The sequence below is a fragment of the Nanorana parkeri genome, unplaced genomic scaffold (assembly GCF_000935625.1).
Source record: "Nanorana parkeri isolate BGI_ZX_2015 unplaced genomic scaffold, ASM93562v1 scaffold758, whole genome shotgun sequence".
Taxonomy (NCBI): Eukaryota; Metazoa; Chordata; class Amphibia; order Anura; family Dicroglossidae; genus Nanorana; species Nanorana parkeri.
This window is the reverse complement of record NW_017307026.1, coordinates 383,920-401,743: the sequence shown is the minus strand read 5'-3', so window position 1 is coordinate 401,743 and position 17,824 is coordinate 383,920. Positions and strand designations below refer to the sequence as shown.

The 17,824-nt window shown below is 47.8% G+C and overlaps 1 protein-coding gene across 1 annotated transcript in view; it reads left to right on the top strand.

Annotated features, from left to right (window-relative positions):
- The first annotated feature begins 612 nt into the window (after nucleotides 1-612).
- LARP4 (La ribonucleoprotein domain family member 4) overlaps nucleotides 613-17,824 on the top strand; it is a 64,057-nt gene continuing 46,845 nt past the window's right edge. Inside the window, exon 1 of the mRNA XM_018564544.1 lies at nucleotides 613-833. Coding sequence (XP_018420046.1) covers nucleotides 816-833 — 18 coding nt within the window. The 5' untranslated portion in view covers nucleotides 613-815. The remainder of the gene's footprint in view (nucleotides 834-17,824) is intronic.

Sequence of the window (17,824 nt, the reverse complement as noted above, 5' to 3'; positions counted from 1 at the left end):
TATCGCTAACATTCAACATCCTGCCTGCATTATCACCCACAATCAAGTTACAAAAACAGGCTTTTTTCCGTTCACTCTGTAACCCCGGTAGAGCAGTGCACACACTGGTATTGTCTGCCCCCGGTCACCCAGAACTACATACTGCACACAAGCATAGATATAACAAACACGAGGTCAGCTGCACGAACAAGCAGAGCAGCGTGCCTGACTCCACCCACTAAACACTAATAAGGTCGGCCGCTGCTGCGTTCGGGTTTCTGTCACAGGCAGAGTTTAGCCCAAAGCCCCTCCCCTTATCCCCCCCCGCAGACCAGGGCATGCTGGGAGCTGCAGCTCGTCACACAGACTACCACACGCTCTACATGGAAGTGACATGAGGTAGCGGACGCTCTGCAGGTCGGTCACGCGCTCCAACTCTTCCCCTGGGTGACTCCGCCCATGTTATCCTCCCCTGTCTCCCCGTTGCCCTGCGGTAAAATGGCGGCTCCCGCCTGGGACGTTGCTGTAACGCACGTGCTTTGTGATGGCGCCGACCGCTGACCTCTAAGTGCCGGAAGCTCAGTCGGCTGGAGTGTGCGCAGCAGCGGCCCGGGGGAGGAGAAGCCGCCGGAAGAGGCCGGGCTGTGTCTCCGCAGCTCGGGGAGGGTGTGGGGGGCTTGGCCTGTGTGTGACAAGCAGTGCGCCCCCGCCGCTGTCACTCACTCGTTCTTCCTTCCATCCCGGACTAATCCTCGCTTGTCTCCCCCAACCCCCCTCTGCGACCCCTTCCCTTTCGTGTCATCACCGTCACCCCGGGCCCCGCTTCGTGCTGGAGGATGCTCTTGTTCGTAGAGGTGAGAGAGCGGGGAGGGTGCAGGGAACAGGAGGCCGCCATGTGACTGAGGCCGGCCTGACACAGCAATCCTCACGCCGGCTGTGTGCGCTGCGTGGACGGCCCAGGCCGGGTAATGGGCGAGTTTGGGTAGACGTGCCAGCCTCGTGTTGTGCGGAGCACCGGGCAATGCGGACAGCTTGTTGGCCTGGTGCGGGGGGAGGGGAATGGCTGAAAGACTCCGCAGTGACCTTTTGGCACAGCGGCTGTTTGCGGCGTCAAGGTTACCGCGGGGGGGACACGAGTGTCACGGTAGATAGTCCCACCAGCCATATTGGGACTTCCCGCAGAGGGCCACCATGTGATGAGGCGGAAGATGACCGGCGACCACATGACCTGCAAAGTTAGGCCTCAGCATGACAACAGCCTGCAGGGAGTGAGGCCTATGACCTCTGTCCTCACACCGGGGCTGCCATCGGGTCGTTACTACCAGGGAGAACTACTGAGCAGCTGCTCAGTGCATGTGTGGGGGAGGGAGGGGGGAATCTATACTGGCAGGTGGTGGTAGGATCACCATACACCTTACAATCTGACAGTACAATCAGATATAATTAACCAATATTATGTAATGTGAGGCTATATCGGATCCTATCCAGAGGGTACACGTGCTATAGTTTTAGATCAGAGAGATTGTACAATCAGATTGTCAGGTGTGTAAACGTAAGGAGTGGGGGGCTCTGCTGCCAGATTGTGGTGTAAGCGGCAGGAGTAGGGGGCTCTGCTGCCAGATTCTGGTGTAAGCGGTAGGAGTAGGGGGCTCTGCGGTGCAGCAGGACAGGGGAACAGATCCAAGAGTTTAATTACACATGAGGACTGTGGGAGCTGACTTTTGTCTTTTCCCCTCAAGGTGCAATTACTGAGGCTCTCATTCTGATCCTCTTCACTTCCTGGTTAGTCACTGATCCTAAAACCCAACTCTGACAATTACACAAAATCTATGCACTGCAAGGGTTGTTAGCCCCCCCCCCGTTGTGGTAAAACTGCAAATCCCATCATGCATCTGATTCTGGGAGGCACTCCTGTGGCTTTCAGTCATGCAGTGCCTCATGGGATTTGTAGTTGCACAACAGCAGGAGGGCTGCAGTTTGCCTACTTCTAGTGTAGAGGAATGATCTATAACACTTGCCTCATTTCTGGCAGGCTCCCACATTCTGTGTGCCCCCTTTGTCCCCCGGCCAGCAGTCATACACAGATGTTGCCATGTACAATGCAGGCCCAATAGCCCTGCACTGTATGTGACGGTTGGGAATTGAATGGAGGTTTGATGACAGAACAGAAGAAATCGAACAATAATTGGAAGGTGTATGGCCAGCTTTAAAAACTGCTCTGTGACTCCTCTTTGGAAGGATGGTCATGTTTATGTATAAAACTGTTAGACAACTTGTAGGGTGATGAAATCACATGTAGACTTTAATGGCTGTCAGCCTGGACCCTACAAACATGTGACAGCAGTGTGTGCTTGTAGAGTTGTCGTGTATGTCTTTCAGGTTGGAGTTCTGAATGCTGTCAGTGACCTCTCTGTATTGTGTAATTTGCCTTTTCCTGTATGTGTGGATGATGGTTTGGCAGTGCTTCCCCCATGTGATAAGTAACATGACAGTCCGTGGTGTGTATTACAGAACTTCCTGCTGCTTCTGTGTCAGATGGAGATCATTGCTGATGGAAGGTTGACTGTCACTATATTGTAGGTGTATGTTCCGATCGGTACTAGCAATGTGACATTATGACGTTAGTGGGTTTTATGCGCCATATGAACATTTCTGCGAACACTGTTTTGATGCGTTCCACTGCGTGTTTTAGTCTTAATGAGAGTTCAGGTACGTTTGCATGCATTGTGTGTTCCAGATCAGAAAAATGTATATTGCAGTACTTTTTTTGAATGCACTGGAACTGAACGAAGTGGTGTGAACTCGGCTCAAATGTCATAGGAATACACGGACAGGGCTCACTTTCCACTCGCCCCCTCGCAATTTTTTATGTGTCCCCAGTTATGAATGAACAGGCTGTGATTCACGAATTTCTCAATGGGGAGAAACGCTCAGTACAGAGGCTCCTCCCCATTCAGAAACTATTGATAGTAAATATTTTACTATCAGTGTATGAATGAATGGGAAGCCTCTGTACTGAGTGCTTCCCATTCACCTAGTGCTGAGGCTGCTGAAAAAGAAATTAAGGATTTGGTGTCCTCAATTTATTTTCTATTTTAAAAGGGAAATGTCAGGGGTCTGTTTGGACCCCTAATATTTCCCCGAAGCCCCCCAACAGTAAAAAAATAAATAAATCATAAAATGTAAAAAATTATTTTAAAAAAGTGAAAACTGCTCCCCCCACACGCATATTAGACATGTGCGAAGACTGAAAATTAATTTCAGATGAAATGTGTGTTGTGCTGTGCGCGTTGTGCCCTGTGTGTGTTTGTTTGTGTTATGCAGGGCAACTGGTGGCGAGTAACTTTGAAGGCCTGGCTAGTAGCTCCGGACCTGAAATTTTGAGCCCTGCACGGGGATGTGTTTTTGGACCAGACAAAAAACCATTCTAGTGTAGATCTGGTCCAGACATGGTTTGAAAGGGCCCTTTTATATTCAATAAATAGATTTAATTCAGCTAGTACCTTTCATTACTTACCCATACTTTTTTTTTTTTTTTTAGGTATTTTACTTTTTCATTCTCTGTAAATGGGCATTGGAGACTTATTTTTAAGAAAGCCTAAAGCTCGTTACACACCTTACAATCTGATTGTACAATCTCCTTTAGGCCTGCCAGCAACTATATAGTGCAAGAACCGGTCGATGAATCGATTAGATAGTTCCTCATAGTACGTGGTTTAGGTAAATCTAAAGTGGATTGTACAGTCAGATTGTAATATGTATGGTGATCCTCCCATGCATACACACTGATGGAGAACCATTTACAGTGTACTGCAGTGAGTCTCCAGTTATTACTTTTTGCAGGTTTTTTTGTAGTGACGAGTATCATGCCTCTGTTGCTGCCCACACTTTGACCATTGCTCTGATGGGGAGGAATTGTCCAACCTAATCTGTTCAGGAGTCCATGCCACCTGCCCCGGTGTTAATTGACTCCTCCTGCTGACCCCCACACATCACACAGTTAGACCCCGTTCACATTGAGCGATTTATCGCGCGGTAATTCCCGCGATATCGCGGCAAATTACCGCGCGATATCGCGCTCCAATGCAATCCAATGGGGCAAAGGGTCCTGCTGTCGCGGGTCGTGTGTCGCTACAGCAGGACCCTTTTTGGAGCGGATTTAGCCGCGATTCAAGCTTGCTCAATGCAAGCTTGAACGCGACACCGCGCGGCAAATCTCGCGATGTCGCGCAAATATGCAAATTGCGCGACAAACGCGCGATTTGCATATCGCGCAGTGGGAACGGGGCCTAATGACATGGGGTTAGCGGGAGGAACAACTGAGTGCTGTGGGGGACACAGGCAATCAAAGCTTCTGACATGTCATTTTCTGAATACACTTTGTGGGAGAATTTCTCCTCATCAGAGCAGCGTTCTTTGGTGTGGGCAGGAGGAGAGGTATTTCCTCTTTGTTTTCTAGTTATCTCTGGCCCTTTAGTTCAATCATTATATAGGGATATATTGTCTCCTGTTTCTACCACATTACTTGCAAGGGATGTTTTATGTTGTAATAAAATTTTGATTTTACAGCGGAATTGTCATGTCTGTATGGTTTGAGAGAAATAGTTGTGTATTACAGTGAACCTGTCGCTTTGCCCTGCATTGGCACAGTTGAAGTTCACTGTAAGCTGGCACCATACTTTGAGTTCTGGATGTACAGCCCTTCTTTAGAGTAATCAACAACTCCGGAGAGTAAAAACTTTCCTAAATGATGCATTTCATGTATATCCAGCCAAGTACTTTCACTTTACTTGGTTGTTCATAAATCTACAGGAGCTTGTGCAGTCACATCACTATGATGGGCAGCATTACTGGCTGATAGTAATGTGCAGCAGGAGGCATGGGGAGGTGGGCAAACTTCCGTACTACCCAGAAGTGCCCTACCTTTCCTGTCAGTGACCCAGAATGTCATCATTTTGGGAATCTGCTTTGCAGGCACTTAATACCTATGCATGTGGAATTCCTATCGCCCGGGACAGGCAGTTTAGAGCGCCGGGCGAGTAGTTTTTTGTACATTTAGCCCTGCTTCGGACAAGCAGAGCTAAATGTACAGCATGGAGCCGCCGCTCGTTTCTATACAAGTGACCTGATTAGATCACTTGCATCAATCGAGCAGCGGCGATCTTGTCCTTCCCTCTCATGGTTTTCGGGGGACCCGGGACAATGGCACATGAGCTCACCATAGTGTAGAGCAGAGAAGAAAGAACATCCGTTCTTTGCTCTGTGTGATTGGTGAGAATGTGGCGCTGTCTCAGCTGTCAGGAACTGCAAAGAACACCTGTTCTGTGTTGGAGTGCAGGTTCCATAAAGAGAACCTGTCACCTCCAAATGATCATATAGGACAAGGGGTCAGCAACCCGTGGCTCCGTGGCCGCATATGGCTTTCATCCCTCTGCTGCGGCTCCCTGTCCAGGGGTTGGAACTACCGCCAGAGCCACGGTACGGGTGTAACTGCACACTGTGTACTGTGGATTATAATGGGGAACATTACACTAATGTTGCCTATTATCCATTTATCTGATTAAATGATTAGACAGGGCCGCTGTTCTGTCAAAGTTTACTAGGTTGGAATGCGTTACAGTTTTTTGGGCGGGATTTTGATCTGCCTTGGAACAGCTGAGAATGCATTGGAATGCTTGACCTCCACCGCCAAAAAACTGCGGGTTAGCTAGGTGATATTCTGCATTGCGCTGTATATTGTACTATTGCTGGGTTTTGTAGTCCTCTATAGCCTGTGCCATTCTGCATTTATTGCTGTATAATTTTTCACTTTTCATTTCACTATATTGCACACCACACTTTTTTTTTTCTTTTTTATTTCCACCGCTCCAAGCTTGCTCCTGTGATGGACTACAATCTCAATACAAACTAGTAGTCCCATCACTGGAGCCATTTAAAAAAAAATTATTTTATTGTTTATCCGATTAACCGATTAATCGAACTTAATAATCGGCTAACTAATCGATTTTGAAAATAATCGTTAGCTGCAGCTCTAGAAATGTGTGACCACATCACTGGTCACACATTGTAACGTAGTCACAAACTTTGATCGTCATCAGGGGGGTACATCCGGTACCCATGTGAGGGGTCTGGGGGGGCCTCTCACATGAGTATCAGCTGTACCAGGGGAGGGGGTGGAGTAGGCCAGGCCGCAGCAGCAGGTAAGAGGAGTTGGGCGGAGGTTCAGGGAAAGGGACCCCGGCGACCAGACCACCTGAGGCCCTGCCGGGCCCACCATAGAGAATCTCAGATGGGTTGTGCAAGATCTATCGTGTGCTCTGCATGGTCACTCTCATGTGGGCTCTGTGGAGTCTCAGGTAAGCCCAGAGTCCAGTGCGTAACTAAGCCCAGAGTCCAGTGCGTAACTAAGCCCAGAGTCCAGTGCGTAACTAAGCCCAGAGTCCAGTGCGTAACTAAGCCCAGAGTCCAGTGCGTAACTAAGCCCAGAGTCCAGTGCGTAACTAAGCCCAGAGTCCAGTGCGTAACTAAGCCCAGAGTCCAGTGCGTAACTAAGCCCAGAGTCCAGTGCGTAACTAAGCCCAGAGTCCAGTGCGTAACTAAGCCCAGAGTCCAGTGCGTAACTAAGCCCAGAGTCCAGTGCGTAACTAAGCCCAGAGTCCAGTGCGTAACTAAGCCCAGAGTCCAGTGCGTAACTAAGCCCAGAGTCCAGTGCGTAACTAAGCCCAGAGTCCAGTGCGTAACTAAGCCCAGAGTCCAGTGCGTAACTAAGCCCAGAGTCCAGTGCGTAACTAAGCCCAGAGTCCAGTGCGTAACTAAGCCCAGAGTCCAGTGCGTAACTAAGCCCAGAGTCCAGTGCGTAACTAAGCCCAGAGTCCAGTGCGTAACTAAGCCCAGAGTCCAGTGCGTAACTAAGCCCACATATATCTATATACATGCTATACATAGCATAAAGGTAAAAAACGATATTTGCAGTATTATCTTCATTTTAGAAGTCGAAAGGGTTTTGTGGCTCCCGGTGTTTTCTTTTCTGTGGGAAACGGGTCCAAATGTTTAAGGTTGCTGACCCCTGCTATAGTGGATTTTAAGCCCCTATGTGATGGGAATAAAATTAAGTGAAAAAAAAAGTTAAACGTATGGTGTTAGCTATACTTACCTGTACTTTCCCTTTCGTCCTCCAGAACAGCTTGTGAGAGATAGGCTCCACCCCTTTTATTAGGAAACACGTCACCCTCAGTTGTTTCAAAAAGCCCGCCTCTCTCCTAGCTCCTCAGTTTTTCGTGTATCCTCCGTTGGGGGAGCATGTCATCGGAACGGCGAGGGGGCCTCTCTATGGAGATGTGTACCGCTTGTTTTTTTTTTTTTTTCATGGGTCCTTCCAAGCCATTACCTAGGTATGGGGATTTCACATTGTTACCTTATGTGGGCCGCTGATGCGCTCCACTTGCCATAGTTAATTCCGCACCAGGTCCTCCATCTTATTCAGTGCCCAAGAAGGGCCAGTACCGGAACTGTGCTACCCCCTTGGCTGAACCCTCGGACCGGAGGGCTAGTAGTCAGGTGCCGCTTGTCTGGGGGTTCCACGAGTTACTCCACGGCCGGAATGGAGCACCGATTGGGTCACTTCCGGTGCAAGTGACGCACATCTGGGCGCCGTGGGCCTTGCGGTCCAGGCCTTGTTTTCGGTGCAGAGGATGGGGGCGGGCCTGGCTGGTGCATGAGGTGTGATCACAGGCTTGACTGTGAAATATCACCGGCGGGAGAACAAGTTTCTCTCCAGGATGGACGCTGCTACTCTACAGACTGCTCAGGGTGATACAGGTCCTTCAGGCACCAGCTCTGCTCAGGTAGGTGATTGCTTCCATGCACTCACTCCCTGTAGTTGACTAAGTTTTTTGTTTCTTCCTCCACCTGCGGCTCCATGGTGTTGGGCTTACGGTGTGAGGGGGCACTAGGGGATTAGATGAGTGATTTCTGCCTTTTCTGTGTTGCAGGTCCAAGTTGCTAAGGGCAAGGTCCTTAAGAGGAAGTGTGCAGTCTGCTCCATAAAGCTGGGGTCGGATTGGAAAAAACCTCTGTCAAAAATGCATCGACGGGGTATGCAGGGAAGAGTCTACCTCGGCATGTAGTAGCCTGTTGTCCACAGTTAGGGAGGAACTGGTCTCTACCTTTTCCTCTTTTAGATCGTTGATAACTGAATTAAGAACCCCTGCAGCACAGTTTCTGGTGCCAGGATCTCCGGCTCTTACTCAGCAGCTCCAGACAGTGTCCAGGTCAGGTGGGGTCTGTCAGAGGGAGCCAGAGGAGGTTGATGTCGCTGCGTCCTCTCATCAGGGATCTTCTGCTGAGGAGGACAGTGACCGGGATGATGGACCCCTTGTCCCTAGATACAAATGATCTCTGGAAGAGGTAGAGGAATTGTTAGGTGCCGTGTATGATACCCTGGATATTAAGGAGGAGAAAGTGGTGCTATCTAGGCACGACTTGATGTACCAGGGACTTCAGCAGCAAAAGGCCAGAGTTTTTCCGGTGCACAAAGTGCTCGCGGACACCATCTTTAAGGAATGGTCAGAACCAGAGAGGAGACCTCCTTTTTTTTTTTTCTAACAATTTGAGAAGGCGGTTTCCTTTCAACGAGGATGCATCACTGCCATGGAACAAGGTTCCTAAAATTGATGCATCATTGTCGAAGATTTCTAGGAAATCTGATCTGGCATTTGAAGATATGGGGGTGCTCAAAGACCCTATGGATAGGAAGGCTGAGGTGTTGCTTAAGAGGGCATGGGACTCTGCTAGTACTAGTCTCAGGCTGGCTTTGGCAAAAACATGCGTTGCCAGGCACCTGGAATTTTGGCTTACCCAGCTGCAGAGTCACTTGGTGGCAGGGACCCAGAGGGAACAGATCATAGATTCCTTACCGATGCTGTTTAAAGCAATAGCATTTATGGCAGATGCTTCAGCTGACTCTGTCAAAATCGCGGCCAGGTCGGGAGCTCTGAACAACTCTTCTTGCAGGGCGATTTGGTTGAAGGCTTGGGAGTGGGATGCAGCTTCAAAATTGAGGCTTTGCAATCTTCCGTTTAGTGGCGATCTTCTTTTTGGACCGGTAATGGAGGCCGTATTGGAACGTATGGCAGATAAAAATAAATAATTTCCGGAGAAAAAGAAGCCCTTTCGTAGGTTTTTCAAAGGGCCCAGGAACAAGGGGCAGAATGCGAAAGGGGAACAACCCAAGAAATACTGGACAGGGCAGAAAGGCAAGGGGAAGGGAAGTATTTTTACTAACCCTCCCTCCCAGACACCAAAGCAGCAGTGACTACTGCGTGATGGTGGGGGGAAGGCTGACTGAGTTCCTCCCCCGTTGGAGGAGCATTACTTCCAATCAGTACATACTCAATCTCATCCAGGAGGGGTACAGGTTGGAGTTTTGCGGCCCTCCACCCCACTGGTTCTTGATCACGAATTTCCCAAGGAACGCGGCCAGAGCCGAAGCTCTGTCTTCTATTCGGAGAATTTGTGGATCAGAAAGTGCTCATTCAGGTACCAGATCAGGAGAAGGGTTGGGGACTGTATTCTCATGTCTTTGTGGTCCAAAAGCTGTCGGAAGTACAGGCTGATTCTCAAACTCTTGAAATTGGCAATCAGGTACAAGAGGTTTTGAATGGATTCCATTTTTTCAGTCCGGAACCTGTTACAAAGATTATTTTTTAGCAACGCTAGATTTGAGAGATGCCCATCTCCACATACCCATTCACAGGATGTCCCAAGTATTTTTGCGACTGGCAGTAAGGATAGGTCAGGAGGTGGTACATTACCAGTTCAGGGCCCTCCCGTTCGGGTTGTCCTCGGCGCCTCGCATTTCTACGAAAGAGTTGGGGGAGGCGTTAGCTCCTTTAAGGATGCAAGGTGTTTGCATCATCCCATATTTAGACGACATTCTCCTGTCCGCCAGCTCTGCCGCTCTTTGTACAAGAGACCTGGAGATGACGCAGAGTTGGTTGCAGGACCTGGGATGGGTGATACATTTTCAGAAGTCAAAACTCGTTCCTTCCCAGATCGCAGTATTTTTAGGTTACATCCTGAATACGGTAGAGCAGAGGACTTTTCTCCCAGTAGAGAAAATTCAAAAAGTGGGAAAGGCAGTGAGTCGCTTGCAGACAAATTGTCCCACATCCTTAAGGGAAATTAGACCTCATGTCTACCGGCTGTCCAGTGGGCAAGGTTGCACCAGAGGTGTCTCCAAGGTTTTCTGTTGAGGGTGTGGGACCATTCCCAGGACAACTTGGATGCTACAGTCAGGCTTCCCCCTTCAGTGAGGAGGGGCTTGTGGTGGAGAAATAAAGGTCGCCTGTCGGAAGGACTTCAGTGGTCTTTTCGCACTACCATAAGGTTGACTACGGATGCAAGTGCCTGGGGATGGGGAGCACACCTACAGAATCAGGTGACTCAGGGACAGTGGTCTCAGCAAGAGGCACAGATGTCCTCCAATTGGAGGGAGCTGCGAGCGGTTCTGAATGCGATTTTGGCGTTTCAGGATCAACTCCGGCATCAACATCTACTGGTGCTATCGGACAACTTAGCCACGGTGTGTTATCTGAACAAACGGGGGAACCAGGAGTTCCTTCAGGCAATTGCAAAGGAGATTTTTGTTTGAGAAGTGAATCCTGTTTTCTCTCTCGGCAATGCACCTAAAGGGAACACAGAATACGCTGGCAGATTATCTAAGTCGGGTTCAGGTCTTCCAGGACGAATGGAGCCTGGATCAGGAGGTTTTCGACCTCCTATTCCGGGAGTGGGGTTTACCGCAGGTAGATCTGTTTGCCATTCAGTCCAACGCAAAGTTGGAACGCTTTTTCTCCCTGAATGCAGTGGACAACGCAGTAGAGGTGGATGCACTGTCATCTGTGGGAGTATCACCTGTGCTATGCATTTCCTCCCATTCATTTAATTCCACGGGTTCTGCAGAAGTTCTTGCAGGAAAAGACGAACCTGATTTTGATAGCGCCCTTTTGGCCCAGGAGAGCGTGGTTTACGACGGGGCTGTCTTTGACGGACCGTCCGCCTTGGCCGCCCCCTATCAACCAGGGGTTGTTATCACAGGGACCGGTCATGCATCCGGCAGTAGACAAACTGTCTCTTCATGCCTTCTATCTGAAGAGATTTTAAGGAGGAAGGGCCTTTCTTCCCGAGTGATCAGCACCTGATTGCCTAGCCGTAAGTTGGTTATGCGAAATATTTATGGGAAGGTGTGGAAAACGTTCTGGTCTTGGAAAGGGAGAAATAACAGGGATACAACCATCCCGTCGGTTCTGGATTTCCTTCAGGAGGGGGCGGACGGGGGCTTAGCCATCAGCACATTGAAGATACAAGTCTCGGCCTTGAGCGTATATTTGCAATGCTCCCTGGCTAATCAACTAGTGAGTAGGTTCTTTAAAGCCCTTAGGCGTATTAGGCCAGTTACACGCTGCTCCGTTCCTAAATGGAATCTATCGGTCGTCTTACAGGGGCTGATGGTTCCCCCCTTTTGAGCCTCTACCTGATCCCCAGATCAAGATGTTCACGTTGAAAACCGTGTTCTTATAACCACAGCAAGGAGGGTTAGTGAATTGCAGGCTCCATCTTTAAGGCCCCATTCACACTGAGTGACATGAAAATCGTGCGATTTTCCACACGATTTTATATGTGCGATATTGCGCGACTTATCGCTATTGGGCTGTATGCAATCAGGAGCAAAATCGCTCAAAAAAAGGGTCATGTAGGAGCAACAAGCTACAGCAACGAGCTACAAGCGATTATTGAGCGGCGAGATGTGAACAGCTCCATTTGAAATGGATTGGAGAAGCTACATAGAGCGATATCGCTGCAAAAATCGGTCAGTGTGAATGGGGCCTAAGGGAACCTTAACGGTTTTTGAAGACGGAGTGGTATTGAGGACAGATCTGGCATTTTTACCAAAAGTTTCCTCGGACTTTCATAGATTTCAGGAGATCGTGTTACCTTCTTTCTGCAGTAGTCCGGCTAATCAGAACGGCAAGTTTGGATGCCCTTTTTGTTCTTTTTTCCAGAAAGGATAGGGGTGAACAGGCCTCCAAGGCTTCGATAGGTGGGTAAAGCTACGTATTCAGGAGGCTTATGGGGCTAAGCAGGTTAGTGTTCCGCCTTTTTGAATGCACACTCTACCAGGGGGTTAGCTACCTCGTGGGCAGAGGGCCCGCGCCACTCCGGAGCAGATCTATAAGGCCGATTTGAATGCGGCAGCAGAGCAGACATTTGGAAGAAAAGTGCTCCAAGCTGTAGTCCCGCCCTAAGTGGGTAAGTTCTTGTTTATCCTCTCGCAAGCTGTTCTGGAGGACGAAAGGGAAATTCAGAGTTAGGCCCCGTTCACACTGAGCGATTTATCGCGCGATTTTTGCAGCGATATCGCTCATATTTCCACGCGATATCGCTCTATGTAGCTTCTCCAATCCATTTCAATGGAGCTGTTCACATCTCGTCGCTCAATATCGCTTGTAGCTCGTAGCTGGTAGCTTGTCGCTCCTACATGACCCTTTTTCAAGCGATTTCGAGCGATATTGCTCCTGATTGCATACAGCCCAATAGGAAAAAGTCACGCAATATCACTCGTTGCGCAATATCGCTCAAAATCGCGTGATTTTCATGTCGCTCAGTGTGATTGGGGCCTTAGACTTACCGGTAACTCTCTTTCATATAGTCCTCCAGAACAGCTGGATTCCTGCCCTTGATATAGGAGTGGTGGTGAAATGTGATTTCAATATGATATTCTGTTTTGGTTCCTGTATTTATAGGGTCTTCCTGCGGTTCTCGATACAACTGAGGAGGGTAGGAGAGAGGCGGGCTTTTTGAAACAACTGAGGGTGATGTGTTTCCTAATAAAAGAGGTGGAGCCTATCTCTCACGCTCTTCTGGAGGACTATATGAAAGCGTTAACTTTAAGTCTAACTCTTAATATCTGTACTGCTGTCCAACGCAGTCAAGCCCTATGCATTTTGAATTTAGCTCGCAAATTGCAAGCACTCATTGGTCATTGTGGTCAGGTGACCGCGCTGACCAGTGAGAAGTGCTATTTGGCACCGCGGAATAAGGTTTTGATTAGGGATGCACCGATACTGAGTATTTGAACGGGTACTTGTAGTCGCCTAAAGGCTTCGATACCGAAACTTCTGGTGAGAGGAAGATTTCCTCTGACCGGCAGTGCCGTAAGGGAACATGGAGCCAGCTTCCTGTGCAATCAGGAAGCCGGGGTGGTGAATAATTACCCTGGTTTCCTGATTGGCCGGGAAGCCGGCTCGATGCTGATTGGCTGCGAAGCCTGTTTCCCGGTCAATCACAATCAAGCCGGCCGAACATGAAGCCAGCTTCCCTGGCAAGCCGTATGTCATTACCCGCTGGCCGGCTTCCTGATTACCCGGGAAGCTGGCTCCATGCCAGCGGAAGCATCGGTTTTCGGTATCGGCGAGTAGTTTTGGTGCATCCCTAGTTTCGATTAAAAATTATTTATTTTGTATTGGGACAAGTAGATTGGGCCCCTGCTTTAGCCCTTTGTGTGTGTGATACATTTTGGGAAAACATTACACACTATAATTTGCCTAGCTGCTGCAATGCCTGAGGAAAAACCCAGTACCTCAAGTGTTGGGCATGCTCCGCCCCACCACCACCTCTCTGTTTAACACTAGGCCCAAGTTCTTTCCATAGGGGACATTTTTACTTGTATGTAGGAATAACAGCTTTCACATCATAATTGCATAGAATGTTTGGGTTACAGCCTTGATTGTTCGAGCACTGTAAATATTAAGCAAGGCCACATACTGTAGAATGTAGTTTTGCGATGCTCTGCCAACAACTGTAATCTGAGGACCTACCTGTACAATCTATTTACATTTTATATAATCAGACAGGCCCTTACATGGTTGGCAGATCTACAAATAATCGTAATCAAGGTGCAGTGTATTTGGCGAGCATAAAGTGTAACTATAGCCAAAACATTTTTCCATTTTTCATAACCGTAGGAAAGGGTTTTGTTTTTACCATCTGTGCCTTTTTGCTGCCTCTCTTATAGACAAAATGGTAAGTTAGAGGAAACATTTTCCAAGTGAAGGTGATGCTATCTAAAGCTGGTAATCTATTTTTTATCCAACCCTCCATGCTAGAGGAGGAAAAAATGCTTTATGGGGTAATCTGCTACTTATTGTATTCTGACAGCTGGCATCTGCAGCAGTCGGAATACCTGAATAGTGACTTCAGTCAATTGGCTGCACTTGCTGTTCAGCCAACAGTTTTCGGTCCGACTTCTTTGATAATCTGGTTTAAAAAAAAGTGTCTCAGACAGTTACGCATAGCTCAAATTTCGCCCAGTCATGAGGATTCAGCAGGGATTCAAGCAATATATGGCCAGTCACTAGGACAAATGTTTGGAACATTCTCCCTCTATCCCTGTTCTATAAGCTTGTGTATCAGGAGTTTGATGGCATTCCGTGCCCGTTCCTACTGTTTGCTGGATTATGTTCATAGTCACAGAGGGGGGCAAAGCAACAGGTTCATTAAACTTCCTACCTCCCCAGCAGCACATACTTCACTCATCAGCTGACATGTATCTGCCACCGCTGGCAGATCGGAGCGGGGAGGGGGGGAATCCAGCCCCTCCCCTGTCACAGCAGAGAGCCGTGACAGGATCGATAGGTGAGCGAACGCCGGTATGTGTTCGGTCACCTCCCGATCTACTGAGCCGACCTGTGACAGTCTCATTGTCACAGGTCGGCTAGAACTATGAGGTGAGTGAAAAGCATTCACCTCATAGTTCTCCTTTAAACAATAAAAGTGCTGTGTCAATAGGAGCACATAACATAGTGGGTTTCACCAACATTGACTGCAAAAGTAGAAATACACTTTAATTTGAAGCTAAACTACTATTATACACTCTCACCTAGTATGGGGGCAACACAAATCATTCTGAGGAAGGGACCCTCTGTCTTTTTAAACTGCCACATTTTTAAAGGCATGACCCATATTTATCCCAAACCTCCCTTTCTCAACTATAGGACATTTCAACATTAGCTTTTACTTTATTTTTGAAATGGGCTTTATTATTCTGCCTGTCATCCTTACTAGGCTTGTAAAATGTTTGTAGAGCAGCTACTGAGAGCTCAGTTCCTATTTATGTAGGGCACCCCCAGAACTTTATCTCTGGGCTTGTTCACACCATGTCTGGGTCAGATCTGCAGTCAATGGAGGATAGAAATCACTCACTCGGCAAATAAAGTTCAAAGTATAACGTCCATTTATTTGGACCAAACGTTTCGCGACCACGCAGGGTCCCTTCATCAGGGCAGAGATGTGATGAAGGGACCCTGCGTGGTCCCGAAGCGTTGGATTATGCGTGACGTTTGGTCCAAATAAATGGACGTTGTTCTTTGAACTTTATTTGCTGAGTGCTGGTAATTTCTATCCTCCATTGACTGCTGTGCATGGCGCCATCCGTGATCGTCACTTCGAGCGCCACGATTGTTCCTTGGACCGGGAACGATGCATGGAGTGCAGGGGGACTTACTGTTTTCTGGATCAGCAGTGATGTTTTGAAGTGTTCTGGTGCGATTTTTTTTTTTCCAGCTTGAAATGGGCTCTTAGATGCAGTCAAGTGTTTTCCAGTGTTTGCATGCGTTTTGATGCATGTACATGCCCTTTAATGTGTATTTTTTTGGAACTGACTGCCCTGGTGTGAACAGAGCCCAGAAATACAATAGGAAAAACATTGGGATGCTTTTCAGCATTTTCATTTGTGTTTTGTGTGTGTGCCTTCAGTGATAACATATTGTGCTTTGGGGTAACCTCTTCAATGTATTGCCATGACATTGCTTTTTCAGCTTGAAATGGTTTAGTGGCTGAGGTTAATTGCTTTCTTCTTAAGCTACTGATGGGAGGTTTGTCTAGGAAGGGGGACACTGAATATTAACTGATGTTCTTGCACTATGCGATAAAATGCAGCCACCAACTTTGCTTTCTGTAGTCATGAGACCCATATTCAACTATTCTGGTTAAAAATGAATTTTCTTCTCCTACACAAAGTACATGCCCTTTCAAAGTAATTTTAAGCTGGCATATTTATTTATTTTTTTTATAGTTGACCTTAGACCTGTTTCACACCTGGGCTTTTTGTAGCGCGTTCAAACACCGAAATCCCATTGTTTCCTATGGGTATGGTTCACACCTGGGCGTATTTCAGCCCGTCTGAACGCGATACAAAACGGCCTGTGCCCAAAGAAGTACATGTACTTCTTTGGGGCGTTTTGGTCGCGCGTTTCCATTGGGATACAGCCAAGTAGCCCTCGGAAACGCGTGTTTGTCGTGACTTTTTTACCGCGTGTCGCGATAACGCGCATATTCAATACGCCTGGGTGTGAACCCAGCCTTACAATTGGTGTAGTAGGCTTGGGCCTATATGACCTGTCCTGTTTAACTAGTTCTAGCAGAGCAATAGCTTCATGTCTAGGTAATGTTTTCTCCAGTCCCTCCACTGAAACATGTAGTGTACATAAAATGTTTATTTTCCCCAATCCTCTTCTAAACCAGGAAATGCAAGGCTCACAGACTATAAAGGAACAAGCTCAGGCTCGCAGACGATAAAGGAACAAGCTCAGGCTCACTGCCTCAGTTCTTTGTTTTTCCTCAGGCCCAGCAGGAACAACATCAGAACATTGATATTGCAAGGCCTTCTTGTTAGTGCTCTCCAGCTCAGATTCTACCCCAGGGGCAGTGGACCTGGCTGGCTTGGATAGGTCGGATTGGGGAGTGGAGACCTCTTTAGTATGCCCTGGGAGATTTGACTCTCTCCTCCACTCTCTTCCACCCTCTGGAGTGGCGTGCCTTTACTTCCCTGAGCTTTCCTACCTCTGCAACTTTAGGAAGAGCAACCATCCTAAAGGCTTATTGATATTAGTTGTATCCTCTTGGAAGATATGGTCGACCTGCTTTTGCTTGGGCTAGCAGAGGAGATATATTGCAGTGCTACTATGCAGGAATTGAGCAGCAGCTCAATACTATATTATACAAGAATTACAGAAAATTTTGAAGAAAAACCTGTTCTCCCTCAAGTTATAAAACATTTATTATTACCCAAACTTTTGATAAAATATAAAAGCTGTGGTCATGTCGGGTAAATAGACACCAAACATGCCACGCTTTAAAATTGTGTGCCCGCAAAATCGCAAAAAAATACCGTACGCAAAATTGGCCATAGGCGACGCTTCATAAGCTGTTACCACCCATCAGTTTAGTGTCATCAGTGATTGATGGCCCTAGAATTATTGCTCTCCGGCGCTTGCGGCGATAGGTAACATGTGTGGTGCAATTGTTTTCTCACGTAAGCGCACTCGATGCATGTGTATGTGGAGGCGGGGACTTAAAAATTTATTTTTCCAGACACCCGAATGCTTGTATGTAAACAGCCATCGCTGGCTGTTTACATTTCAAGCTGATTTCCCACTGGTGCCAGCGGGCACGTGCGGAAAGGGACGTTTACACATGCCCACCTGCATCCAAGAGGCCAATGTCCGGCCGTTTATAACGGCCAGACAGCAGGTGGTTAAATAGTTAAAGGACCACATACATGGTTATAGTATCAATGGAAATAGAAGGGCCATGAAGCAATAAATTGATACACTAATTGAGTTAGAAACCTTGTCATGGTGGAGAGGAGGACTTGTGCAGCCCACACTGATTCTTGGGTCTCTTAGATGTATACCAGAAACACTGACCTCATGCTCTCAGCACTATGCTATCTCAAAGTGTTTTTTTAAGTACACGACTTTGGAGTCCAATTATGCGTGTTTTTTCA